This window comes from Uranotaenia lowii, chromosome 3, assembly GCF_029784155.1.
Source record: "Uranotaenia lowii strain MFRU-FL chromosome 3, ASM2978415v1, whole genome shotgun sequence".
Classification (NCBI taxonomy): domain Eukaryota; kingdom Metazoa; phylum Arthropoda; class Insecta; order Diptera; family Culicidae; genus Uranotaenia; species Uranotaenia lowii.
The window spans coordinates 197,094,794-197,120,005 of NC_073693.1; the positions used below are offsets into that span (position 1 = coordinate 197,094,794).

General features: G+C 35.3%; 1 protein-coding gene across 3 annotated transcripts in view; it reads right to left on the minus strand.

Annotated features, from left to right (window-relative positions):
- The window catches only part of LOC129757006 (atrial natriuretic peptide receptor 1), a 278,572-nt gene that overhangs the window by 140,535 nt on the left and 112,825 nt on the right, over nt 1-25,212 (minus strand). For 2 of the 3 annotated variants that reach the window (XM_055754094.1, XM_055754093.1), the window contains exon 2: nt 13,311-14,686. The exons of the other annotated variant lie outside the window; for it this stretch is intronic. In XM_055754094.1, the coding sequence (XP_055610069.1) occupies nt 13,311-13,884 (574 nt within the window). In that variant the 5' untranslated portion in view covers nt 13,885-14,686. The remainder of the gene's footprint in view (nt 1-13,310; nt 14,687-25,212) is intronic. 3 annotated transcript variants of the gene reach the window in all.

A 25,212-nucleotide genomic window follows, 5' to 3' on the forward strand; every position in this document is an offset into this window, starting at 1 on the left:
AAACGATTCCAAAACACCATTAATTATGTATTTTATATACTAAAGTCATAAATTGCCATCGATCTAACAGTTTTTAGATAAAAAAAGCATCTTAAGTCTTGCGAGTTGCTTGATTTCACTTAGTTTTTTTTTTATTCCGAACCACTGTGTTTTGTAGGAGACCACGTGGCTTTTGCTCGGCAGACTGCAATGCAAATGCTGTTCGCACGCATACCAATGTACCTTCGATTCATGGTTCCCAAAAAGCGATTTTTGCATTTTCAATGCTTAGATATGACTTTTAGTTAGTCGAATCACTTATGTCCTCCAACTTATTTCGAAGCTTAAGATGATAGAAACGGTCTTATCATAAAACCCAATTAGTATTAAAACATTTGTGCGTAGTTTTAAATGAATTTTTAGGGAAAACATGAGCTCAAAAAAATCTCTTCAATTAACCCTCATCCGCATTAGATTTCATTACCCTAATCAGCACTAGGAGTGTCATTTTGACACTCCAAGCTAAAATCGTCATAACTCTCTTTATATCTAACCGATTACAATGAAACTTATATCACTAGAAACCTTGTAACGTCAGTAAAATATGTTTAGAACATTATATATAGCTACAGCTTCTAGTTTTCTCGTTATTCAGCATGAAAGAAAAAAAAATCCGAAAAAACATGCCTCACCAAAACTGCTGTAGTTCATATGTTACACGTCCAAAAAAATATTTGTCTTATGCATATGAAAGCTGAAGTTAATGTCTACATCATGGAACAAAGAAATATTTTTTTAAATTTTTTTTAAAGAAATGGTCACAAAAAGTTCAAAAAAGTGGCCTGAAAAACCTACTTTTCATTCGATTGCTAGTAAATACTGTTTGAGCGATGGTAGAGTGTTTAAAAAAATATGACTACAAACTTTATTGAAATTCTAACATTTTGCTGTCTTTAGATTTTCGATGCAACAAAAATTGAATTTACTGGAATTTTTCAAAGTTGGCTACTTTGCGCGATTTTTTCACTAATTGAAATTTCATCTGTTTTTGTGGTCCTCCGTCAGGTTGTACCCGGATTTGCAGTGCTTTTACTTTGTTTGGACCAATCAAAAGTATATTCATTGGAAAGCACATTTAATCTACATTCTAGTGAGGTGCAACAATTTACGCTGTAAGATTTCACAAAAATATGAAAATTATAAACGTAAAATCATTTCTGAATTTCTAGAACTACAAGCAGCGGTCCAGCAAAACGTGTTTGTTTGCTCTCCGAGTAGGTAAGGTGGGTGGTTATTCGGGCAGAGAGCGAAGCCGACAGACCAAGAAATGCACGGCACGCATCGTTATTTCGTCTGTCGTCTTCGCTCTCGGTCCGAATAACACCACCCACCGTACCTACTCGGAGAGCAATCAAACACGGTTTGCTGGACCACTGCTTGTAGTTCTAGAAATTCAGGAATGATTTTACGTTTATAATTTTCATATTTTTGTGAAATCTCACAGCGTAAATTGTTGCACCTCACTAGAATGTAGATTAAATTCCCTTTTCTGTGGATATAGTTTTAATTGCTTCAAACGGCGAGAAAGCACTGAAAATCCGGGAACAACCTGACGGAAGACCACAAAAACAGATGAAATTTCAATTAGTGAAAAAAACGCGCAAAGTAGCCAAATTTGAAAAATTCCAGTAAATTCAATTTTTGTTGCATCGAAAATCTAAAGACAGCAAAATGTTAGAATTTCAATAAAGTTTGTAGTCATATTTTTTAAAACACTCTACCATCACTCAAACAGTATTTACTAGCAATTGAATGAAAAGTAGGTTTTTCAGACCACTTTTTTGAACTTTTTGTGACCATTTCATTAAAAAAAAATTAAAAAAATATTTCTTTGTTCCATGATGCAGATATTAACTTCAGCTTTCATATGCATAAGACAAATATTTTTTTGGACGTGTAACATATGAACTACAGCAGTTTTGGTGAGGCATGTTTTTTCGGTTTTTTTTCTTTCATGCTGAATAACGAGAAAACTAGAATCTTTAGCTATATATAATGTTCTAAACATATTTTACTGACGTTACAAGGTTTCTATTGATATAAGTTTTATATGAAGTTCATAACAATTCAAACGACTTAAATGGATTTTACTTTTGGAGTGTCAAAATGACACTCTAAGTCGGAAAAGGGAGTTTTTTTGTCCAGGCTTCCAGGGTTCGTCCATAAATAAAGTAAAGATGCAAAATTAAAGAACTTTTGAATTCATTTAGGGTCCCCGAAGAAATTTTTGTTTTTTGATGCTTCTGAAAAAAGTTACAAGCATTCAAACTTGAAATAGTGTCAAAATGACACTCTAATGCGGATGAGGGTTAACATGTATTTTTTCCAGCTTCCAACACTGGTGGTGTATTTCGATTGAAGTTGCATGTCAAGAAAAGGAACAAAATAAGTTTTAAATTTTTATTCAAAACCCAAATAAATATTGATTCTATTGTCTTTCTAGTATTTTTTGATTTTTCGCCGAGTTTAACTGTAGGCAAGAGTATTTATTGCAAATTTTTCTAACGAATGTCCGCGTTTGAAATCGCATGTGAATTTAACAGTTGCGCTAGAAAGGTGAGTTCATCTGATTTTCATACGGTGATTTCCAACATAATTGCCTCGGATGGTGATCGAAAAAAATTATCTACTTTAATAAAGTAAAAACAATCAAAAAATTCGGTATGCACAGATTTGAAACAAATTATTCTCTTCGCAATGAATATATATTCAAATTTTTTTTAGCTCAATTTGGACCTGAAAAACATGAAAAGATATGTTGGCATGCCAAGAAAAGGACCATGCCAAAATAGGGCTCACTTACCCTATACAATCAGATATGTATTGCTTTTCTCATCGCAGTTTTCGTACAGATGGGCAGTTTAGGTTGTTTGCTATCACATTAACCACTTGGATTAGTAAATTTCCTCCACCAAGTCTGTTTTTATAGCAATCTAAAATATGTTTGCAAATTACACTTTTAAAAAATGATCGGGTAAAACGGACACTGCGTAGAAAAGGTATTTTTTCCGGAAAAAATGCTGTGAAAGTACCTATTTTTGTGAGTTGAATATTTGAGAATGTGTTTCAACCAAAATGGCACCAACTAGACCGAATCCGGAAGCGAAACAGTGTGGTTTCGAAATTCCGTACTTTATAGGCGTTTTATTAAACGGGGATCCTGTTTTTACAGGTTTTATGGCCTGTTTGAGATGTTTGTGGTAGATGTAGTATTGACAAAAGAAAATGTATAGTATGTAAAATAAAATAATCAAAAATAAATACGAGTTGTTTATAATATAGTGAGTGCTTTTCGACCGACAATTCCTCTTGCCATTATCTGTTGAAGAAATATGGAGGATCAGACCGATGAATAATTTGAGATACATACCTGTATGTTAAATATAATTTTAAAGTTCTGTTTTTTTCGAAGGCTCACAAACAAACACCTCTTCTGAAAAAATGATAGTATTTAGAAGCAAATAGGTTGTTTTATGTGAAAGTTTATTTTTTTTCCTTTGTATAGGTATAGTTTTAGTGTTTTTATGGTCATTTTGTGATAATTTTTGGATATTAAAAAAAGCGGACATTTTCTTTGAGAAAGCCTGTATACCCAAAATGGCTAAGTTTGAAAAAAAATCATGGGGACAGTGGGAGGACCTAGGGAATTACATATAGGTAAAAATTAATTTGTTTTGAGGCCAAAAAATATTGAGAAATGTTTATAATTTTTCCCCTAAATGTATGCAGCAGCATTGTTCATCTTTTGATTATATTTGTTTTTGAAAGAAAACGTGGAAAAATTCAATTGAGTCCAAACAAAAAATTACTGTTATTGAAGTTTTAAGCCTTCTGTGCTAAATGGCATCAGAACAATAATTTTGAAGATGTTTAGATACGTTAAAACCGTAGTGATCAAAATTACCCCGAAACATGAAATCTGGTATTGTAACAAACATTTAGTTATAGTCACTAATGTCGTTTGAATATTTTACTCATGCTTTATACTTCTTAATTTAAATCTTCTAAGTTTTACATAAAAAGCAACCCTTCCAAAATATTCGAACATGAATTAAAAAAGTGGTCAATGTTCCCCTAGTTCACGGTACCTTATTATCCAACTCGGCGAATTTCGTTGGATAAATTTACAGCTTGTGATGCTGAAAAAATCCACTTTTTGGAACTTGTTGCACAGAAAACATTTTAAGGATTTGTGTAATAACTTTTAGGTAGAGTGTACATCCCGGGATTTCCCGACCGGGAATTCCCGGGAATCAAAGAATTTCGAGAATTGATTGATTGTTTGATTGAATAGAGAGATTTCAAACTTAAAAGTTTATTCGTCTCGGGAAATTATAGAAAATCCCGGGAATTTCCGATCATAATAATTTCAACTAAATTATCGGAAAATAACATTACATTAATAACAAATTGGTAAAATAGATCATCATCAGTAAGGAAAATGATTGTCCAACTTTGGTAAATGGTTAAGACTGATTTTTTGTCTAAAGATTGTTTTTGAATGTGAGTTTTGTAAACATCTTACCGAAACTGCACCACGATTGAAGTTATAATGAAAAAGTTATAATGGTATGAGCATTACCTGTTGTAACTTCCCTCATTTCTCCACCGATTTTAATTGTGTAAAATGCATTGAACGTAGGTAGCTTCAGTAGTTTTAAGAGAATCCGAATTTTCGTCTCAATATATCTATAGAACGCGTTGTAAATACAGAAACACTCTAAATTTCTTTGCGTCACATTGAAAAAAATAGCCCTTTCTCCACCCTCCGTGAAGCCAAAACTGTTAAAAATAAGCTCCAAATGCCTTGGCATCCTGAAAGCAGTTAGCGCGCGCCATGTTTTAGGGTACAAAAATTGTAAGCATTTATCAAAAAGTACATTTTTGTCCAAATTCTGTCTAAACCCATTTTTGTTGTTGAATCCGGGGTGATGCGGGGTAATATTGATCATTTTTTTCAATATTTTTCGAATATTTTTTCTGTTAGGGGGAATGTGGCATGTTTGATATTTTTAAAATCAGTACTGGACTCCAATGAACGTAATACATGGTTGCAGAAATTTATTAGACCACTTTAAATTTGTTTAAAAATCAATTTCGTCTCTGTTTTGCATTTGATGCTTTGGGCTTACATTGATCAGTCTCTATTCTGACGGTTTTAACGAGTTTTCTCGATCAAAAAGGAAACAAAACACCTTCATAATATTCACAAAGCCAAGTTTATCAATTATATCTAGCTTTTTAACGTTTTCTTTTAAAAATATTTATGAAAATATTTAATACTATTATGTTACATATATTTTGGGGCAAAATTATAACAATGCCGTTTGAGTTAAAAAATTCAAATGAAATTTTACCTTAACACAGGGGTGAGCAACCTTTTCAAGCCACGGGCCACTTTTAATTTGAAATTCTTTGGCGGGCCGCAATCAAATAAAATTTAGGTAAGGGGCCGTTCAGATACCACGTGGACAGAAAAATGAGATTTTTGACCCCCTCCTCCCCCTCCGTGGACAAGCGTGGACATTTGACAAACCCCTACCCCCCTCCCCGGATGTCCACGTGGACAGAGTTGAAAAAGTTTTTATTTTAAATACCTTTAATTTGACAGCTAGAAAACATTTCTTTTTGCGTTTTTGTTATAGAAATTGCTGATTTTGTAAAACCAAATAACAATTTCCTGATATAAAAAAAATTAAAAAATTTAAATTTCTCAATTATCATGTTTATTACTTGCTTTCAAGTAGCTACTTATTGTTTAAACTTAAACTGGAAAGGTGTGCCATTTTAAGATTTTTATTTAAACATCTTAATATTTATGCACCTTTAGAAAATATTTTGAAAGTAAGTATGTCCATGTGGACATGACCCAAACCCCTACCCCCCTCTCCGTGGACAAGCGTGGACATTTCCATACCCCCTCCCCCCCCCCCCCCCCCCCTAAGTTGTCCACGTGGTATGTGAACGGCTCCTAATACTAATAGAATGCAGAGCTTTACGTAATTTATTATAACGACAAATTTATGACAAATACAAAACTGGAAAAGGATAAATAAAACAAATTCATGTACGTACTTGCACACCCAGAGAAGAGGTTGCAAAAATCCAATGCCTATTTAGCAAATCTCTGTGCCGATAATGCGCTGAAATGTGCACTGTGCCGAAGACGGTATGTTTGAAAAACCGTAACTGGCATAAGGACTCGGCTCCCAACCAAAATGATGACCACTACATTCAAGCGAAACAAGAAAAACATTTTATGGGATTGCCTTCCTATTGGATAATTCATCCCAGAAACAAGAAAATAAAAATTAAAACCACAGCGCTGTAGTGAGAATCGAACTCACATCACCAATTGTATCGTCTTGCCAGTCCGACATTCTAACCAGTGTACTATTCGAGCTTCATGCAGGACGAGGTATATTTGTCATAGGCTTTCTGTTACCGATCAATCACAAAAAACGTACAACGGCGGCTTCCCGGCGTTTGGCCTCCTTTCAATGCATTCCTTTGTCTTAAGATGGAAACGGGAAAGGGAACGGGAGTGAAGGAACGGGAAACCCATTGAATGAGAACTGTGCTTTGCTTACTGCCTGCTATTACATACACACTAGACTAGTTCACTTTTCGGATTTTTTCGCTGATCACAACGCCACTTACAGGGTTTGATCCTCATTCATTTTCAAGAACTCTGGCCGAATTTGAGCTCATTTGAGTAAGTTTCCAGCGTGCGCTAGAAGTTTTATTGAAAAAAGTCCATTTTTCTGGAAAATTTTCGTAGATGTGTTCTAGCAAGCTGTTGTTAATATAAAATGATAATTTTATAGTGCTCGGTGATTGGTATGACAAGCATTCGTATGGACCTGTTTTAGATAATTGACTAAATCAAACCGAAAAAATTTAAAAATTCATAAACTACCAACTTTTACAGAAAATTCACTTACAAGTTGAGAGCTTAAAATCAGTAGTAAATAGAAAACAAATATTTTCGGTATAAACTTTTCATAAAAAGATAGCCTTATTTATAACCTTTAATTTGATGTATAACACTTAATTATCGCAACAGTACAAGCAAAGATATTCAAACATTCACATCACATTCTTTGAATCATAATGTTGTCTCCATTCAAGTTTTAGCATCATGCAACCTGCAAAACGTGGCATTAAGAGGACTTGCTTACAACTTGATCAAAGCGCGCGCTTTTTTTTAACTCCTGGCCCCGTCATGGGGTACTTGATTGAATAAAATATTCTTTCTTGTGCACAAGTTGGTGTGAAGCAAACTTGAATGAAAAATATTTTATCAAATCAAATTTGTTACATAGATATTTTAATAACTTTGCTAGCACTCTTGCGATCATTAAGTGTTATACATCAAATTAAAGGTTATAAATAAGGCTATCTTTTTATGAAAAGTTTATATCGAAAATATTTTTTTTCTATTTACTACTGATTTTAAGCTCTCAACTTGTAAGTAAATTTTCGGTAAAAGTTGGTAGCTTATGAATTTTTAATTTTTTTCGGTTTGATTTAGTCAATTATCTAAAACAGGTCCATAAGAATGCTTGTCATACCAATCACCGAGCACTATAAAATTATCATTTTCTATTAACAACAGTTTGCTAGAACACATCTACGAAAATTTTCCAGAAAAATGGACTTTTTTCAATAAAACTTCTAGCGCACGCTGGAAACTTACTCAAATGAGCTCAAATTTGGCCAGAATACTTGAAAATGAATGAGGATCAAACCCTGTAAGTGGCGTTGTGATCAGCGAAAAAAGCCGAAAAGTGAACTAGTCTAATACACACGCTACATATACACAGCTGCTAAAGCCGGGCAGCTTGGCCGGTGTTGTTTGCCGATGAATTGAAGGAATGTTTTTGTTGTTGCTTTTGCTACATACAGCAATGTTTTTTTTGTTGCTTTTACTGCATACACACGCACAGCTGGGCCGATGTTGTTTGCCGGTTGATTGAAGGGATTGAATTAGAAGGATGTTTTGTTGTTGCTTTTGCTACATTCACACGCACAGTACTCGGTTCGCTGGCTGCCTGGTGTTGGCCGGTATTTATTTCCATCCTTCTTCGGCTTCTGATGCGATGGGGAGGGACGCGAAAACGTTTTTATTTTGTTTCATTCAGACATACGCAATTCGGTTGCGCTGGGAGCAGACTTGTAAACCATCGACATTTTCTCTGACAGTCGCACAGCCTGCATTTATCAGTATCATTGTTCGTGCCATCAAACGAATGCGACCGAAAACTTGCCGAACAGTCGACTACCATCAAACGAAACGACATTCATTCTTCTTTGTGTGATTGTCGAACGTAATTTCGTGTCTTGGTACACGAGAGGGATAATTTGATGGTCAAACGACCATCATTCCCGACAGTTTACCACATCGCTTATCTCTTTCACGCAGCAGAACTTACTGATTCAATAAGCAAATGCAATCTTTTCTATTCACTCCCTCCTGTTGAAAAAAAAAATGCGTCACTCTGCAGCGCCGGGTGATGTTTGGATGTGTTGGTCGAACAATGTGGAATGATTATCTCGATTATCTACGCATGAGGGATGACAGTCAAACGACTAACCACAAAAAAGATCAAAATTTCGTTAGACATTTTTTTGCTCTCCGATCAAACGATTGCGCTCTCCACGATTGTCACGAACGATGTGTGGTGGTTGTCTCCGGAAAAATTCAAACGATGGTGACCAATTACAAGCCTGGCTGGGAGTCTAATGCCGGTGAGCGCAAATCGAATCAGTGCCGGTCGCGTTATCTTCTTGTACCAATGATGCTATGAAATTGACTACACGCCATTGGCACAGAGGCTGAATTTTGGGTGCATAATTTGTTTTAAATTTAAGCCAAATAACATTTGGCAAACTTTTATAGAAAAGTTAAACTGAATTAAATCATCTTTTATATTTTCAAAACAGTGAGTCAAATTATTTCGCAGTCTTCAACAAAGATGTTGAATAAATTAAAATATTGAATATCCAATTTTCAATAATTCACGTTAATGATGTCAGATAAAGTAGTAATCTCATTTTTTTTGGAATTTCTATGTATTGTAGAGTTCAATTTTATTAAGGCTTTGTATCTTTGATACAAGAATATCTTGGCACTTGATTGAAAATCAGCTTTTGGTTTTCATGTGGGTTAATTGGTTTATCATAAGGTTGCCAGAATTTTTTCCACTCCCATCCGGGCCTAGCAATTCCGGGCATTTTTTCAAAAAAACCTGGCAAAACCCGGGCATGGATTTCAATTTTTCAAATCCAATAACCGGGCAAAAACCGGGCAAAATTTAGGTGTTAATATATAAAAAAGCACAGAAAAAATGCAAAAAATTTGAAATTAATATTGTTTTACTGTAATTGCAGACTTCCAAAAACTTTTTGGAACACTTAAATATTTAAAGGTTTATAAAAGTAAATCAGCGAAATTATTTGAAACAACTGTTGAAAATTTCCATACCGTTTATCGATTTTGCTGAAACTTACTCAAAAACTTTGATTTTTTTTTGGTTTCTTTGTGAAAATGGTGAAAAAATCCGGACAATATCCGGACTTTTTTCACGATATCCGAGCAACCGGGCCGGACTGGACTTTCTCGAAATTTTGCATCAAATATCCTGGCAAACCCGGATAAAACCGGGCAATCTGGCAAACTTAGTTTATCAGTTATGTATGAAAGATCGATTTTACCCAAAACTGATCAATTTGAAAACTTCCACACGCCATATCACAGAAACTAGAAGTGATGGACGAAATCTGTGATATGTTTTGTATTCAGGACGCCAAAATCTTACAAAATCATTTATTAAAATATAAGCACCAAAAATGCTTTTTGCCTGTGTATTCGTTACAAACTTCGTTCACCCACTCTTTATTATAAAACTTCCCTTATTTCCGTCATTAGTTAAGAATAAAAATATAATTTTTTAACTTAAGGTTTTTTTTCTTGATTTTTTTTTCCTGGGATTTGACAAATTTTACTCGGATACTGCCCGGATTTTGGTCGTCAGTTTTGAAATCAAATGCCCGGTTATGCCAGGTTTGTACATAAAACTGCTGGGATTTGTCCGGCTCGGGTACGTGCTGAAAAATATCAGGCAACCTTAATTTTACTCCTTTATTACGTTTTTTCAATAAATAATATTGCACCTATTCTTTTTAAAGAAATCAATTAAAAACTTAAATCCTACAAAAATGTCAACAATCTGGATGATAATGGGGCAAATGTAACTGCAAACAAATGACGTGCATATCAAGTTTTTAATAATTCTTTTTTTTTGGTTTAGTAAGGACTGCTATTTTATAATAATTAACAATCTAGAAAAAGTCGTGAAATTAATTTTATTTGAGATTAGCTTCGTGGGCCGCACAAACATGTCACGATGGCCGCATGCGGCCCGCGGGCCGCTGGTTGCTCATCCCAGCCTTAACACATTCTTCTAGGCCCACCCACTATTTCCATTTTCACTTTTTCTTCAAAGTTAACCATTTGATATGGGTTCTATCCATTTGTCCAATACGGGCTTACTCTTGGAAAATGTTCTTATTTTTTAAATATCAAAAATTTATCTGTAAAAGACAATTAAAAAGCACTACATATACAAACCAAAAAAGTAGTTCTTTCACATTCAACAACCCGTTTGCTTCTAGGGTGAATGTACCCGAACTTGGCCCCTAAGGTATGGTTGACTATATTTCCCATGGTTGTAGTCTTCCTGTAATATGTACCTTCAAAAGTCCTTCGACAAATATGGTTGCTTACTAGCCTGAAATGTAGTAAAAATATGTCCTTGCTTTAAAGCGGTGGATAATTTGAGATAAATCTAATCAAACTATTGATTGAAATGCTCCTTATTGTGGCCCCCGTTCCGAATTGTGGCCCTTTATGAGTTCCTTAAATTGGCCGCCTCTAGAAGAAATTTTCCTCACTAATACAACAACAGCCCCCACGATTTCGTTGATGATATCCTGGAAGGAAGCACAACCATGTTCTGTGTTGTTTTAAAAAAGTCGAAAGTACAAACTGTCAATCAATTTTTAGAATTGATATTTGCGTGCAGAATTATAATCTTACGTAAAAAAGTTTCACTTGTTTGTTTCAGTTTTTGGTGTGTTTAAAATTTCTTTTATCAGAATGACGATCTAGAACAAAAAGGTTCCAAAATATTGCATTGGTTAACATAAATATGTTTATTAACCGAGAAAACAAATCGTTTGTTCAATTTTTTACGATAGTGAATGTTCATATTTTTTTATTCCACTCCCATAAAAGAAGGAGAGACATTTTAAAAACCATTATGACCGAGGCAAGAAGCAAGCTAAAGCTGAAACTCAAGTAAGCGAACGATTTTTTGAATCATACATATTTAAAATGTCGCCCTTAGGAATTTTCTAGCAATCGTTTGCGTACACCCGGATAGCAAAACAATACAAACTATCGCTCACTCCAGCCAGGCTGATAGAAATAGATTGCATCTCACTCGTTCGTTTGGGAACTATAGTCAATGGAAGCGAACAGCAAATTTAAAAGCTGGGTGAAAGTCAAGCTGCATCCCACTCGCACTCATGCAAAATCATCACCCAAACTCGGCAGCGCTTCCTTCGCATATTCCTTTCCTACGGGAAACAAACGTCGTCACCTCTGCTGATGCACAGTGATCCATAATATAAAACAATCTTGGTCAAATATTATTTTTGAATTCACATGAAATTGAAAATAATAAAATTTAGCTCTTAATAACATAGTTTTTCAACATTGTAATGTAATTACTTTTTTTAATAAACATAATATTTAGAATGTCACAATTTGAACTTTGTAACCATTCCTTTCAAAGCGACACATATGCAGCCAATGTTCATCTCCAGCACAAATGAAATTAAATCAAAATACGTTGAACCTTTTTTTCAAATGTAGATTTTTTTTGGGTATGGATAAAGTAACTTCAAGGTTGAGATCCAAGATATCGATTCGGATCCGGATCCGGTTGATTTCGTGCTCAGAAGTAAATTTGTTGAGAGGAAAAGTTCTAGAAATTTACCAAAGAAAAAGGCAGCTAAACTTGTAGCATTATAATTCCAACTAAGATCCAAATACGCTTGAGAGACAAATAAATTGATTATAATCCAAAATACATTTATGGTATTTTTAAGTTATTAAAATCATTCTTTTAACTTTCGACCGGCTTTCAAATTTCCAGACCACTGTGCACTAACGGCCGACGATTCGGCTATCGGCTGCTGGCTACCGTCTGCCTGCTGATTTCGTTCTCACACATACATACAAACCTCAATTAGTGGAATTTCATGCCAAGATTAGGCGAAAAAAATGTTTCTGTTTTCTTTAATTTTAGATCAAATATGTAATTTGTTTGGAATAGGTTATAATTTTACATTTTTTGCCACGTTTTGCTGTAATCAACGGTATTTTTTAGTGATTTTTTCATTGGGAAGTGTGTTTTTAAAATCGATCCGAAGATGGCAGATGCACTAGCAAGGTAGGTTCATTTCAGATTTTCTGCGAAAATCGTAATTTTACTTCCAGTTTGTCATGTGAAAAAAAATGATTACGCAGTTATTTGGATTCAATTGCGGACAAATGCTATGCAGAATGTAGACAAATGCGATTTTCTTTTATGTTTGATTTATTTTATATTTTTAGACATATGTTTGACATATAAATTACCAAAATGCATTTTGGCATGCCAAGATAAGGAGCATGCCAAATTAAGGCTCACTTACCCTAAATGCTTTTTGGTTTCATCAGGAGAGCTGTTTGTTTGCAAGCCTCGGAAAAAGTAGATATTTTAAGATTTTGAAATTACTTTTTCACTAACAGAAAAAAAAATACAAATCAAACTTCGTAGAAAACAGTTTTCAAAATTCAAACTATAGACTGAGTTATTGATGATAATGTGCAAAAATTTATTGTTGGTCAAAGATACCCCAGTGATCAAAATTACCCCGTTTTACGGTATGTTTTCGAGGGTTTACTAGTTTTGGCGCTTCTCTCAACTTTAACAGTTGATGCCAATTTGGGATTATTTATCATTCCCAAGACAAAACTATTAAAGGTAGTTATTTAAATTTTCAATCACCGCACTTCAAGAGCTCCGAGAATTTGTTTCGGAAAATTAGATAAAGAACCATCATCAACCGTATAGAAAAAATCGCATCGTTTCTGGGCGAGGAACGCTTCACGCCGGTCCAAGTTATCAAACTTTGACCAGTCAGTCAATTTACGTTACCTGGCCTCCCATTGAGAATAATCTCGAATGCCCCGATGGGTCCGTAAGTGGATGAGCACAGGGTATTCCGATAGTCGATTAGGATTTCCACATTCGGTAGGAACCCGTCGGGGCCGGTCACGAAATTCTTGGCCATGTCAATGACCGGTCGCACCGTCGAAAGCACTCGGATGTCCCGCTCACCGCAGGGCTTTTCCGGCAACAGAATGGCAAATTTGATTGTATGGTTTTTGCGGGTGCCTCCCGGGTTGTTGCTGCTTCGCTTGCCGATGGGGACATTTTTAGGTATCAGGGAACTTTGGCTGGCCCACCAAACGGAAATGTCAATTTCCGATGAGTTGAAGTGCAACAGACGGTTTTCTGGGGGGTCCTTCGATGGTGCTTCTGGCGGCGGTGGTGGTGTGATGGCACCGTTCAAGGATGCGCCATGAGTTTGTTGTATTCCGCTGGAATGCAGAGCGTTGCCGCCGCTAGAATTACTTGCCGCGTTGTGATATTTACAGTCGACCAGGCAAATCGATGAGCTTAGCAATGGAATTACCGATAGCACCAACGTGCGTATTAAACTGAGCATGATTTGATTTTTAATTAGAACCTAACACACATTCACGTTCACTTCAACTTTGCTGCTGCTTCTTCAATAAGCGGAATCACCCACGATAACACGCGCGCATTCATCAATTGATTTTTTGATTTTTTTTTCTTTGTACGATTCAGGTATCACATTGAGCACTTTTATATCGATTTTTTCCCTCTATTTCTTACATTTCACAGATTAAGCTTCAGATCTACAGCCTCATTGATGAGCAAGGAATCGGTCGAAAATGTGTGATCGCGAACCGCGCCCGCAGTTTTGGCAAAGGTTTTCTCAAAATTCGTTCCAGAAGAGCGATTTTTTTTCGCATTTTTTTGACACGCGCCAATCATTATCGCAGCACTAATAACGGCCAGGTCGAAATCGTTCCAGTCAATGGACGCCTACAAATGAGGCCCAAGTCATCGGGTGTAAGCTGTAAGCGAAAATCTTCACCCGAACAACTTCCGACTGCAAGCCGTTGATGATGATGATGATGATTATCGCTCAAGAAGAAGCGGCTAAACTTAGGATAGCCGTTATCAAGTGACCGCATTATGATAATTTCGCCCGCAGATTGGCACTTAGAGTTTGTTAGTTTACTTTCCAGCTCTGTTTTTTTGGAGCCGATCCAAAAAAAAAAAACCGAAAAAAATCACCGCTTACGACTTTTCGGGGCCACTATCAAGCCTCGATTTAGTTGCATTTTTGGGCCCACGTCGAATTTTATTTTTTTTTCTCTGGCTGGTGCAAATTTTGGGCGGCTTTTTGGAGCTGCTGCTTGCTGGCTGTTGATCTGAAACTGAACGACTAGACGTTAGCAGACGATTCGTAATTGTATGATATATAGTAAATTTTACGGTTCCCTGACTCCAAGCTCGCTACTTTGGTGGTAGATTGGTGGTACAAAAATAAAGTTACATTTCAAAACTTGGTACCCTCACAGGAGAGCAGCTTGTTTGTCCAGCTCAGGTTGATGATTTATGGCACCGAAAAAGGGCACTGAACCGTGAATATTTATCCCTCTCTCGCACAATGTGGTTCGGTGGACGAGTTATCAAAATAACATACAGTTAGCTCCTTCCACTGAATCAAAAATACGTAAGGATTGACTGGATCAGATGATTTGTGGATCTGTGAAGTGTAGGTATTTGGCTTTTCTCAAATCTGATCTAAGCTAAGTACATACGTGTGTGCCGTTGACCGTGAAATTTAAAGCCAATCGTTATGGGTTCGAATCAATTTTCGTGCTACATTATCTCTAAACAGGTGAGCGTGTGGCTTAAGCAATTGGCATTAGGAATAATTTTGCACAGCATTATTGAGAACATCGCAAAAGTCTTAAAATAATTGAACATAAATTAAGTCGTGTCTGGATTTAGAATCACTCTAGGTACTTATCGTATGTGTGATTTTTAATTCGCTATCAAAATAAGATTTCGTAGGATTGATACAAAACAACCACTGACCATGAAAACTGTTGGTGTGGCTGGTGGCGACATTTGCCTAGCTTCGAAAAATCTTGAACCGGTTTGCGAAAACCGGGAACAGAGTGTCCCGTCTGTTTGTCTGTGGTGGTACCGTGGTTGAATGAAAAATAATATTTCGATTGCTTTGATTCAGTAGAATTATTCAAAGGAACTATACATTCTAAAAAATTAAATGTCTCAGTTAACACAGGGGAAATGAAAAATATCTGGAGATACGAAACCCCACGGAGTTGTCTTCGTTCGCGCTTTCAGGGAGCGTCAATAAAAAGTAATTATAAGCAAAAATCGCGTATTTTAAATACAGTGAGCGAAAAAGTACCACTATGAGTTTTGTTTGTAAAAATATGGAATAATTGAAATCCATCCTAATTTTCTTCTATAGTTTGTTTTAAACTATTCAACGGAGAAATCAAGCATAAGTTTACTATATTTTGGATTAAACAATTGGCGTTGAGGACCAAAAATATGAAAAAAAAAAGGTGCGAAATAAGAATAGTGCCACTTATGTTTTCTATAAAAATCATCTTAAAATTTTCTTTGACAAAGTTATGCACTTTTACAAAGTAAATTTTAGGAAATAAGAAATGCTTCTACGAACTTTTTGAATAGATAACTGCATTTTTTGGCGTTTTCTCATATTTCAAAGGTTCTAAAAGAGGTTTTAAATAAATTTTTGCTCCAGGTCTAAGTAATTTGGCATTTGAATTATAATACTTTATCAAACTGCTTAATTTCTTTATTAACATAAAGTGATATGATGGTGGGTTAGTTTTGAATAAAACAAAACAGGTTGGAAATCAAAAAATTTGAATTTTTTTTCAGTAAATCACACTTTTTTTAGTTTCAAGTCGTAGATGGCAGCTCTACCTTGCAGTTTACACCAATTGAAATCTCAATATTGACTTTTCGGGTGTATTTAAACCCATAATTTTGAGTTAGTTTTCCTTCACAGTTTTGTTGGAGATCATGCTGAAGAAAGCTTTTCTGGGTTTTCAAAAACCTACCAGCACCAGAATATACTACCGCTGAAGTTTCCGCTCAACTTCCGATTCGATTGCAAATTATACCAATAATACCAATAGCCATCTGGTCCATCACTCTTCATAGGAATGTACAACGTTATTCAGATTACCGGTCTAAGCGACCTCGATGCAATTCTAATTATTTGAATTAGTGATCTTAGAGTATCCAAAAGGTTCACGTGGTACCATGTACTTATTTCTAGATCAAAATCATACAGCACACCTTAATTAATTCCGAATAATCAAAAATGGGTCTCATTTCCGATTAACAGCAAGATAGTGCTGCCATCTACGACTGAGAACGTAAAAAATATTATTGCAAATCGCACAGTTTATAGAGAGGTAATATGTTATGAGATCTATCGGAATAAAGTAAATTGGTTGGATAAAGACGGGCAAGATTATAGATTGTTTTAATGCAACGATTCTGGAGAGTTTGTAAACGGGAGAGGAGAGACAATGGTGCTCTACCCCAAACCGCTATCAAATAATATAGACGGGAGTGTATAAAGGCAAAATAGAATTTTAGTTAAACATGACGTGGAACAAATGCTTTTACTCTCCATAAAATACCGCTAAATGGTGATATTTGTTTTTGAAATTGATTAATGTGGAAGCGCCAAGAAAAAGTTTCGTCTAGAGTTATTCCCAAGTACTTGAAGTGTGTTACCTTTTCAATTATTGTAGTAGATAGTTTGGGATCGTTGTGTGGTTCGATTTTTTTTTTCCGAGGAGAGTGAAAAATCATGTACTTTGTTTTAGCAAGATTCAGGGTCAGGAGGTTGGCGGAAAAATAACTATTAAGAACTCTTAAACCTTCTTCCATATGGTTGATAATGATATTGGAACAGTTTGCGGGATAAAAGAGAGCTGTGTCATCTGCAAACAGGCGAGGTGTACCGTGTAACGGCAACTTACTGAGATCGTTTATGTAAAGTAAGAAGAGTAAGGGTCCGATATTGCTGCCTTGCGGAACACCAACCTCCAGCTTTTCTAGGGAGATCTTTCCTTCTCCTAAGCAGACAAATTACTTTCTATTTGAAAAATTGCTGCGTATTAAGTCGTTGATTAAGCCTCTTATGCCATAGCACTCAGGTTTGTTCATCAATATATCGTGGTTTGAAGCGTCAAAGGCTTTTTTAAGGTCAAGAAAAAGACCGCCTGCAATTTTTTTCGTGTCTATTTCTCGATGTACAGAATCCATCAGCTCGCAGATAGCTGTAAGCATGCTGGATCCTGATTTGAAACCGTATTGTAAACGGTGAAAAACGTTGTTTTCACTTAAAAAGCTGCTAATTCTGCTTATCAAAAGCTTCTCGAAAATTTAGCTTAAAATGCTTAAGGTTGTAATGGGTCGGTAATTATTTACATCGAGTTGATCACCAGACTTTAAAATAGGGATTATTCTTGCAGTTTTGAGGCATTCTGTCTCTTTAATGTCTCCTAATAACCTTTTTTTGAAGCATTCCGCAAGAATTAACTGAAGCAGGCCGCAGAAACAATGAGTTGTTGTTTGGTTTTGATCACCGCACTTTTCTATGGTTTTCTTTGATTGATAATTTTTCGGTGATTTATTTAGGACGAAATTAAAACTGCTGTTTTTTTACGTTTCGGCCTTCAGCCATCTTCAGAAAAACTGTATATAAAATAGATAGAAAGTAATAAATTTTTCAATATTTTCAAAAAAAATTATTACTTTCTATCTATTTTAAATACAGTTTTTCTGAAGATGGCTGAAGCTCAGTAGGCCGAAACTTAAAAAAACAGCAGTTTTAATTTCGTCCTAAATAAATCACCGAAAAATTATCAATCAAAGAAAACCATAGAAATAATGAGTTAGAAATCCAGTTTAAATGCGAGGAAGTGTTGAAATCAGGGCATCTAGTAATAGTGTTTGCGAGAGATTTTCCGATGCTGGTAAAGTTATTGATAAATGTAATACAAACTTCATGTTGGTTTTCCACGACGGTGTTATCAACTCTCAAGAAGATGTCAGATTTAGTTTTCGACCTTCCGAGTATTGAGTTTATTTTTTTTCCATAGTTTTGAATCATATGTATTGCTCAAAATATTTTCATAATAAGAACTCTTACATTTCCTCTTACAAACCTCTACTTTTTTCGAAATATGATTAGGCATTTCTTTCAAATGTGTATTTTCTGGATTTTTTTACTCTTTTGAAGAATTGTATTAAGTATTAAGTATTATAACTGAAATGTCCAATGCCTTAGCGCTGGAGCAAAAGTTTCTTAAAAACCTCTTTTAGAACCTTTGGAATACTAGAAAACGTCTTAAAATGCAATTATCCAAAGTTCGTAGAAGCATTTCTTATTTTCTAAAATTTACTTTGTAAAAGTGCATAACTTTGTCAAAGAAAATTTTAAGATGAATTTTATAGCAAAACATAAATGGTACCATTCTTATTTCGCACCCATTTTTCATATTTTTGGTCCCCAACGCCAATTGCTTTATCCAAAAAAGTAAACTTATGCTTGATTTATCTGTTGATTAGTGTCGTTTTCCTTGACCATGTCCGGGTTTTCAGCTTCACTTTTTTCCTAGGAGTTTGGCTTTTCTCCGTTATTTCTAATTACTGTTTCCTTCCTACAAAACCGAATCAGAACACTCAGTGACTCAACACAGCAAACTCTTTCAAAACTGTGAGAGTTCACTGAATGTTCCATTCGCTTCGAGGAGGAAGATTTCTCCGCCTTCCGACCTCTTGCACTTAGCAATATCTGTAAACGAATGACTACTTTTCGAAACCGCCTCGGTATTTATCTTTTTTTTTACCCCTAGCACACGCATTCTGGTGCTCTCGGCGAAAGCAAAGAACCGAAAATACACCCATAAAATTTATGAGTTGCAAATTTCGCAAATGCGTTTTTTTTTTAAATTTATTAATTTTATCTTTCATGACAGAATTTTATTGACATGATGTATAATTTTTTTCTTGTTATTTCCTTGTCCATACTACAATTTCTCCCTCTTCTACTCTCAGTTGTAAACATTGTGTAGTGCCCAGGTGGGTGAAATTCCTATATTTTGTCATTGAATTTGTCAACTGTTAAAATAACGGGCCTACGGTTTTGTGGGCCTAAAACCAACCTGACATTTGACCACTGACTATACTTACTGGACACTCCATTTTTTTTTGGTGGATAATTTTTTTCAGCAGTATGTAATGTCGATTCCAGAGTGCCCATCGATCGATTTTGATCAATGCTATCCCAGTTGGAAAGTTCCATCCAACTATCAGAGCAATTTAGACCTAAGGCAATTTTGACCACATATTACGTCTAAACATGCGAATTTCGCATAGGGTATTTTGTGTCAAGCAGAGGTGCTGTAGACGCCTTAATGTATGCAACGTACTGAGCAGCCTCTTGGCTAGAGCGCAGTTTAAAAAAAACACCGTTTTACTATCATCTGAACCGAAGACAATCTTCGGGTAGATAAGCTTAAACTACTTTTTCTACACATTTGGATGTTCTCATCATCCAACTAAAAAAATCATCAAGAAATTGACCCTTCTTTGATTTTTCTCCTAGAAAACCAGACCAATTCTCAAAAATTTGGACAGCAAAAAAAAAAATTTATTTTTTTTTTCACGTCGGCTTCCGAAAAGCAGGACAAATCCTAAAATATCAGGACTCCTGGAACCGCTGGTTCCAAGTTTCATGTCTGTGTGGTAAGTGACGGACTCAAACTAGACCTCAATCCTAGAAAATTATGGTTGAATGCATACTAATACAACAATCACTATGGTTACCCATTTGTTGAAATTTTGACTTTTCAACTCTGTACCTCTTTCAGAGGAAAACGCCATTAACCTCTCTCCCGATGGATAGAAAAGAAAAAAAGATTCTTGCTCGTAACACGCACCTGTCTGTTACTGTACCATTTCTTGTAAATTGTCAGGTATTTCGCTATCTTTTCAAGCCTATCCTCTGACGTACCTTCTACGACTGACGTTGTATACTACCTTTGACTACGACGGTCAAAGCGTAATTCTCGTGAGATACTTGACTACGACGGTCAAGTATAACATAACGCACCTTAATTTTTTTTTTTTGCGTTTTAACTTTATATAACGCACCGTTTTTGTTTTTGCGTGTGACCAAGTATGAATGCATATCCTTTTGCGTATCGCACCTTTCGTTTTTGGCAACTTGCATCCCGTCCACCTACCGTTTCTTGGGAGCAGCTGCGCCATTGTCGTTTTCCTTGACCATGTCCGGGTTTTCAGCTTCACTTTTTGCCTAGGAGTTTGGCTTTTCTCCGTTATTTCTAATTACTGTTTCCTTCCTACAAAACCGAATCAGAACACTCAGTGACTCAACACAGCAAACTCTTTCAAAACTGTGAGAATTCACTGAATGTTCCATTCGCTTCGAGGAGGAAGATTTCTCCGCCTTCCGACCTATTGCACTTAGCAATATCTGTAAACGAATGACTACTTTTCGAAACCGCCTCGGTATTTATCTTTTTTTTTACCCCTAGCACACGCATTCTGGTGCTCTCGGCGAAAGCAAAGAACCGAAAATACACCCATAAAATTTATGAGTTGCAAATTTCGCAAATGCGTTTTTTTTAAATTTATTAATTTTATCTTTCATGACAGAATTTTATTGACATGATGTATAATTTTTTTCTTGTTATTTCCTTGTCCATACTACAATTAGTTTAATATAAACTGTAGAAGAAAATTTTGATGGTTTTCAATCATTCATATTTTTACAAGCGAAACTAATGGTGGTGCTATTCTTCTCTCGCTCACTGTATCATAACTTTTATCTCAAAAGTCAAAATAGCTCGCGGTTTTGAAAAAAAAAATGGTCATTGATTTACGTTTGTTGTTAATGTTGTGTTTGACAGTGTTTTGTAAATCATTGTTTACCTTTTTTTTAAAGTTAACCCTTGAATCTTTAAATCTAGAGCTGTAAGAAAAAAAAAACGCTTTGTGTAATTTGTGTAAATCTGTTCAAAATTTCAAAACCGGTCTGTTGTACGCGACAAATCCCTTTTTTTTAAATAAACTGCTCTTTGTTAAAGTTCAAAGGCAAAGCATCTTTGAAAGGTTCCATTCTTATTTTCATATATTTGACTGATTTAGAGTTAATTTGATTTTTTTTTAAGTTTTTCCGAATAGTTGTTGAAATGAATTGTTATTCCCAAGCGATTAAATCTGTTTGTATAAATATGAATTTTTGTCTGTCTGTTTATTCCCTATAGACTCGGAAACTACTGAAACGATTTGCGTGGAACTTGGCAGGTGAGGGTATTTTTCGCAGGGAGATAAGAAATTTGGCATAGGATGGCAAATGGCAAATTTGGCATAGTATGGTATAAAAGTACGAGAAATGTTTCGATCAATATTTGGCAACCCTTCCTCCTTCCAGTGGGAAAATCGAAAAAGGAGGGGAAGGTGTTTCCATGCATTTTTTTTTGTATAACTACCGAACCTACAGAACAATTAATAATGATGGGAATATGTTGGTCTAAGTGTATCAACACTTTCGAGACTCTTTGTTGATTTACAGCAAACAAGGTCTTATAATAGTAAACAAATCAATCAAAAACTTTGAATATGCACCATTTGATGTAATTTTTGCTAATCAGAAAATAGCCCGTAACTCGCAACATTTTCGAAAATTTCAACTGTTTTCAACGGTGGAATGTTTATTTGGCTCTTCATTGTTCACCCGAAGAAAAACCAGCGAATTTTAATCAACTGGCCTTAGCAACAAACAATAAGAAATTTACGTTGCTAGGTCGGGTAAGACGGACACATAAGTTTCTCCAGGCATTATAAATTTTTCCTCGGTTTGATCCTCCATATATCTTTAAAAGCCCTGGGCACGTGATATTGTCGGGTGAAATGCACTCAGAATCTCAAACAGGCCAAAAAAACAACTGCTAATTTTTTTTCTGGTGAAAAAAGCGCCTATAAAGTACGAAATTCGAAAACCACGTTATTTCACTAGCGGATTCGGATCAGTTGGTTCCATTTTAGTTTAAAAATATTTTCAAATGCTTAATTCACAATAATATCTGCTTATACAGCATTTTTTCCAGCAATATCTAACTTTTCTACGCTGTGCCCTTTTTACCCGATCATTTTGTAAAAGTCTAACTTTTAAGCATGTTTTAAATTGCCAGTCTCGGTGAAGAAATTTGCTTATGCCTGCCTATACTTTTTGCACAGCTCGAGAGTTTATCTAAGAAATGAAACCAACTTTCACATGGGAAAGGATTGAGGCTCGAGAAAGAGCTTCTAATATCTGGATGATTCGTAAAAATACTGGAAATATTGTTTTTGGACATTTTTTTGAGCAAAATATAACTAAAATTTAAGAAATAGACTGGATTTGTGCGAATTAAGGCTATGATCATTTAGTATCCACTTTATTTCGGTGATAGCTACGTTAATAGAGCTCGGATATGCAAAACTTTAGTAGCGTTGTGTTGGTTGTAAAAAGGACTATCTTGCCTATTTTTGATAGATTTTCAAGTTAACGTGTATTTGAGATATTTTCGATGCAAAAAGACATGGTAAAAATAATTTCGCACAAATTTGCTCCTTTTACGCATTTTGCGCCTAAAAAATTCTTCATTGTTGACCTGAAAGCTCATAAACTGTTGATTTTTTCTGTTCTTTTTTTCGGACCATATGGTTAAGAAGTATAAGGAGCCACTCTAGGATCCACACGAAGTTCAAACCAACCATCGAAGTGCAACCCTTGATCTTAAATATGGTAAAAAGTCTATGGTTATTAGGGATAACTGAATGCAGACTCTTTAAATAATGCAAAAAATCCATTTCCGGCAGAGGCAAAAAGTGTTTCCTGACTAGTAGACACCAAGTAAATAACTAATAATGATCAGTTCCAAAGATCGCAATCTGTGCATCCGGTTTTTACGCAATATGATAGATGTGTTCTGATGGACAAAAAATTTATGTTCAAACCGGATTTAAGAGATGAAATTCTTCGAGATGCCTACTCATGAAAAGGTTCCAACCAGATTTCAATTGCTTCATTCAGGTGAGTTTGTGTAAAATTTCATGGTTCTGCAAAGGTTTTGCTTCTGTAGTAAAAAAAATAAATCAATTCATGACTGAAAAAAGTGTGCAATGATAAAAAAAGAGATTTTATGAAAAAGTTAGAGTATTTCTTGAAAATCATTGAAATTTTTTTTATATTTTTAAATTAAATGTCGTATTTACACCTTCATTTCCTCAATAGAAAGTTTTTCGATCGAATGAATAGTTTTTACAATACACACGTGTGTAACTACCCGGATTCTAAATGATCATAGCCGTAGGACCATTGGTACAATATACAATTTCGGTCACCTCCAAATTCGTTCAAAATGCATTGATAAGCAATAAAACTCGAAAAACAGGTTTTCTGAAGCCACCACAGTAAATTTGAGCTCTTAGTTCTTAGGCCTCATAAAGGAGCATGAGTATGGACGACTTCTGACGAGAAACTTCCGGATAAAGAAAATGTTAAACACGTCAAAGCCCGTAAAGTGCAGTACAATGATGGCCTGTTTACACTTCACGTGAAAATGAATGTGAAAAAATCTTATTTTATCATAAACTCAAAAACGCGACACAACTAGCATGTGTAACATGAAATCGATGGCCTTCTAGAACTGTTTTTATTTCGAATCCCCCGGTTTTTACCGCGGAAATTTCATCATGCCGGGGGAATCGGAATAAAACAGTTCTGTCAGGTTTTATGGAAGGAGTCCTACTTGAATTTAATTTTTCAACAATTCCCCTATGTCGATTCCACTATGTCACTAAACCTAATTTCGACGCGTTGTTGAGTCATTGACGAAATAAGATTTTTCACGTTCATTTTCACGTGAAGTATCAATTTTTGAAGGTTTTAAGTGATTTTAAGATGAAACCGCGTTTACTGAGTAAAGCGCAGCTGCGTACATCCAGAATGACCGTTAACTCGATTTGTTAAAATTGGCAGTTTCGCTCTTATAAAAAGTTACGCTAGATTTAAGTATCACATACATTTTATAAGTAAATGTTAATGACCGTACGTTTTAACGAAATCAGAAAGGCTTGTTTTTCTATGAAGCACGAATAGATATTTTCCTCTTAAATCGTCAAATTGACGTTTTCGTTGAAGCATTCATAACAGGTAAGATCTACAATAACTTATCAATGTTACTTGAAAACAATTCAATGTATTGTTTTCGTTTGCTATTTGAATAGGAAACAAGCTTCAGATAATTAGAGGTTTCCAAGGAAATTTTCTTTAATAAACTCTTGATAATACGTATGTATACAATCCAATTAGCATTTCTGGACATAGCATCTCGAATTTATAAATGGACGATGTAACATTTTTTAAACGTGTGGACTTGAATTCGACTTGGAATAAAATTAAATATGTAGCACTATCTTTTGATACTCTCTCGCCAATTGCTTTTATCTATCATAGTTACGACCTTTTCAAAACAATGGCCAACCCATCAGAAGAATATATTCACGTGTGTAGTAAAGTACCACACTTCTCACGAATCGACAACAGATCACCGGTGAATAATTGATCTGTAATTTATAGACCGAGCTACCGAAAGGAGGGCAACACTAAATGTATTGACACCACCGTACGAATATAGAAATCGAACATTTGCATAAATGCGCACCCAAGACATCCATTAATCCATATTTATCGCTCGGTAGGGAAACGTTTGTTTTGTTTGTTTGATAAGGTTGTTGTTACTATTTTTGGGTTGTTTTATGAATATCGTCAGTTTGAAGCAATAGCCCCCACAAATGAAAA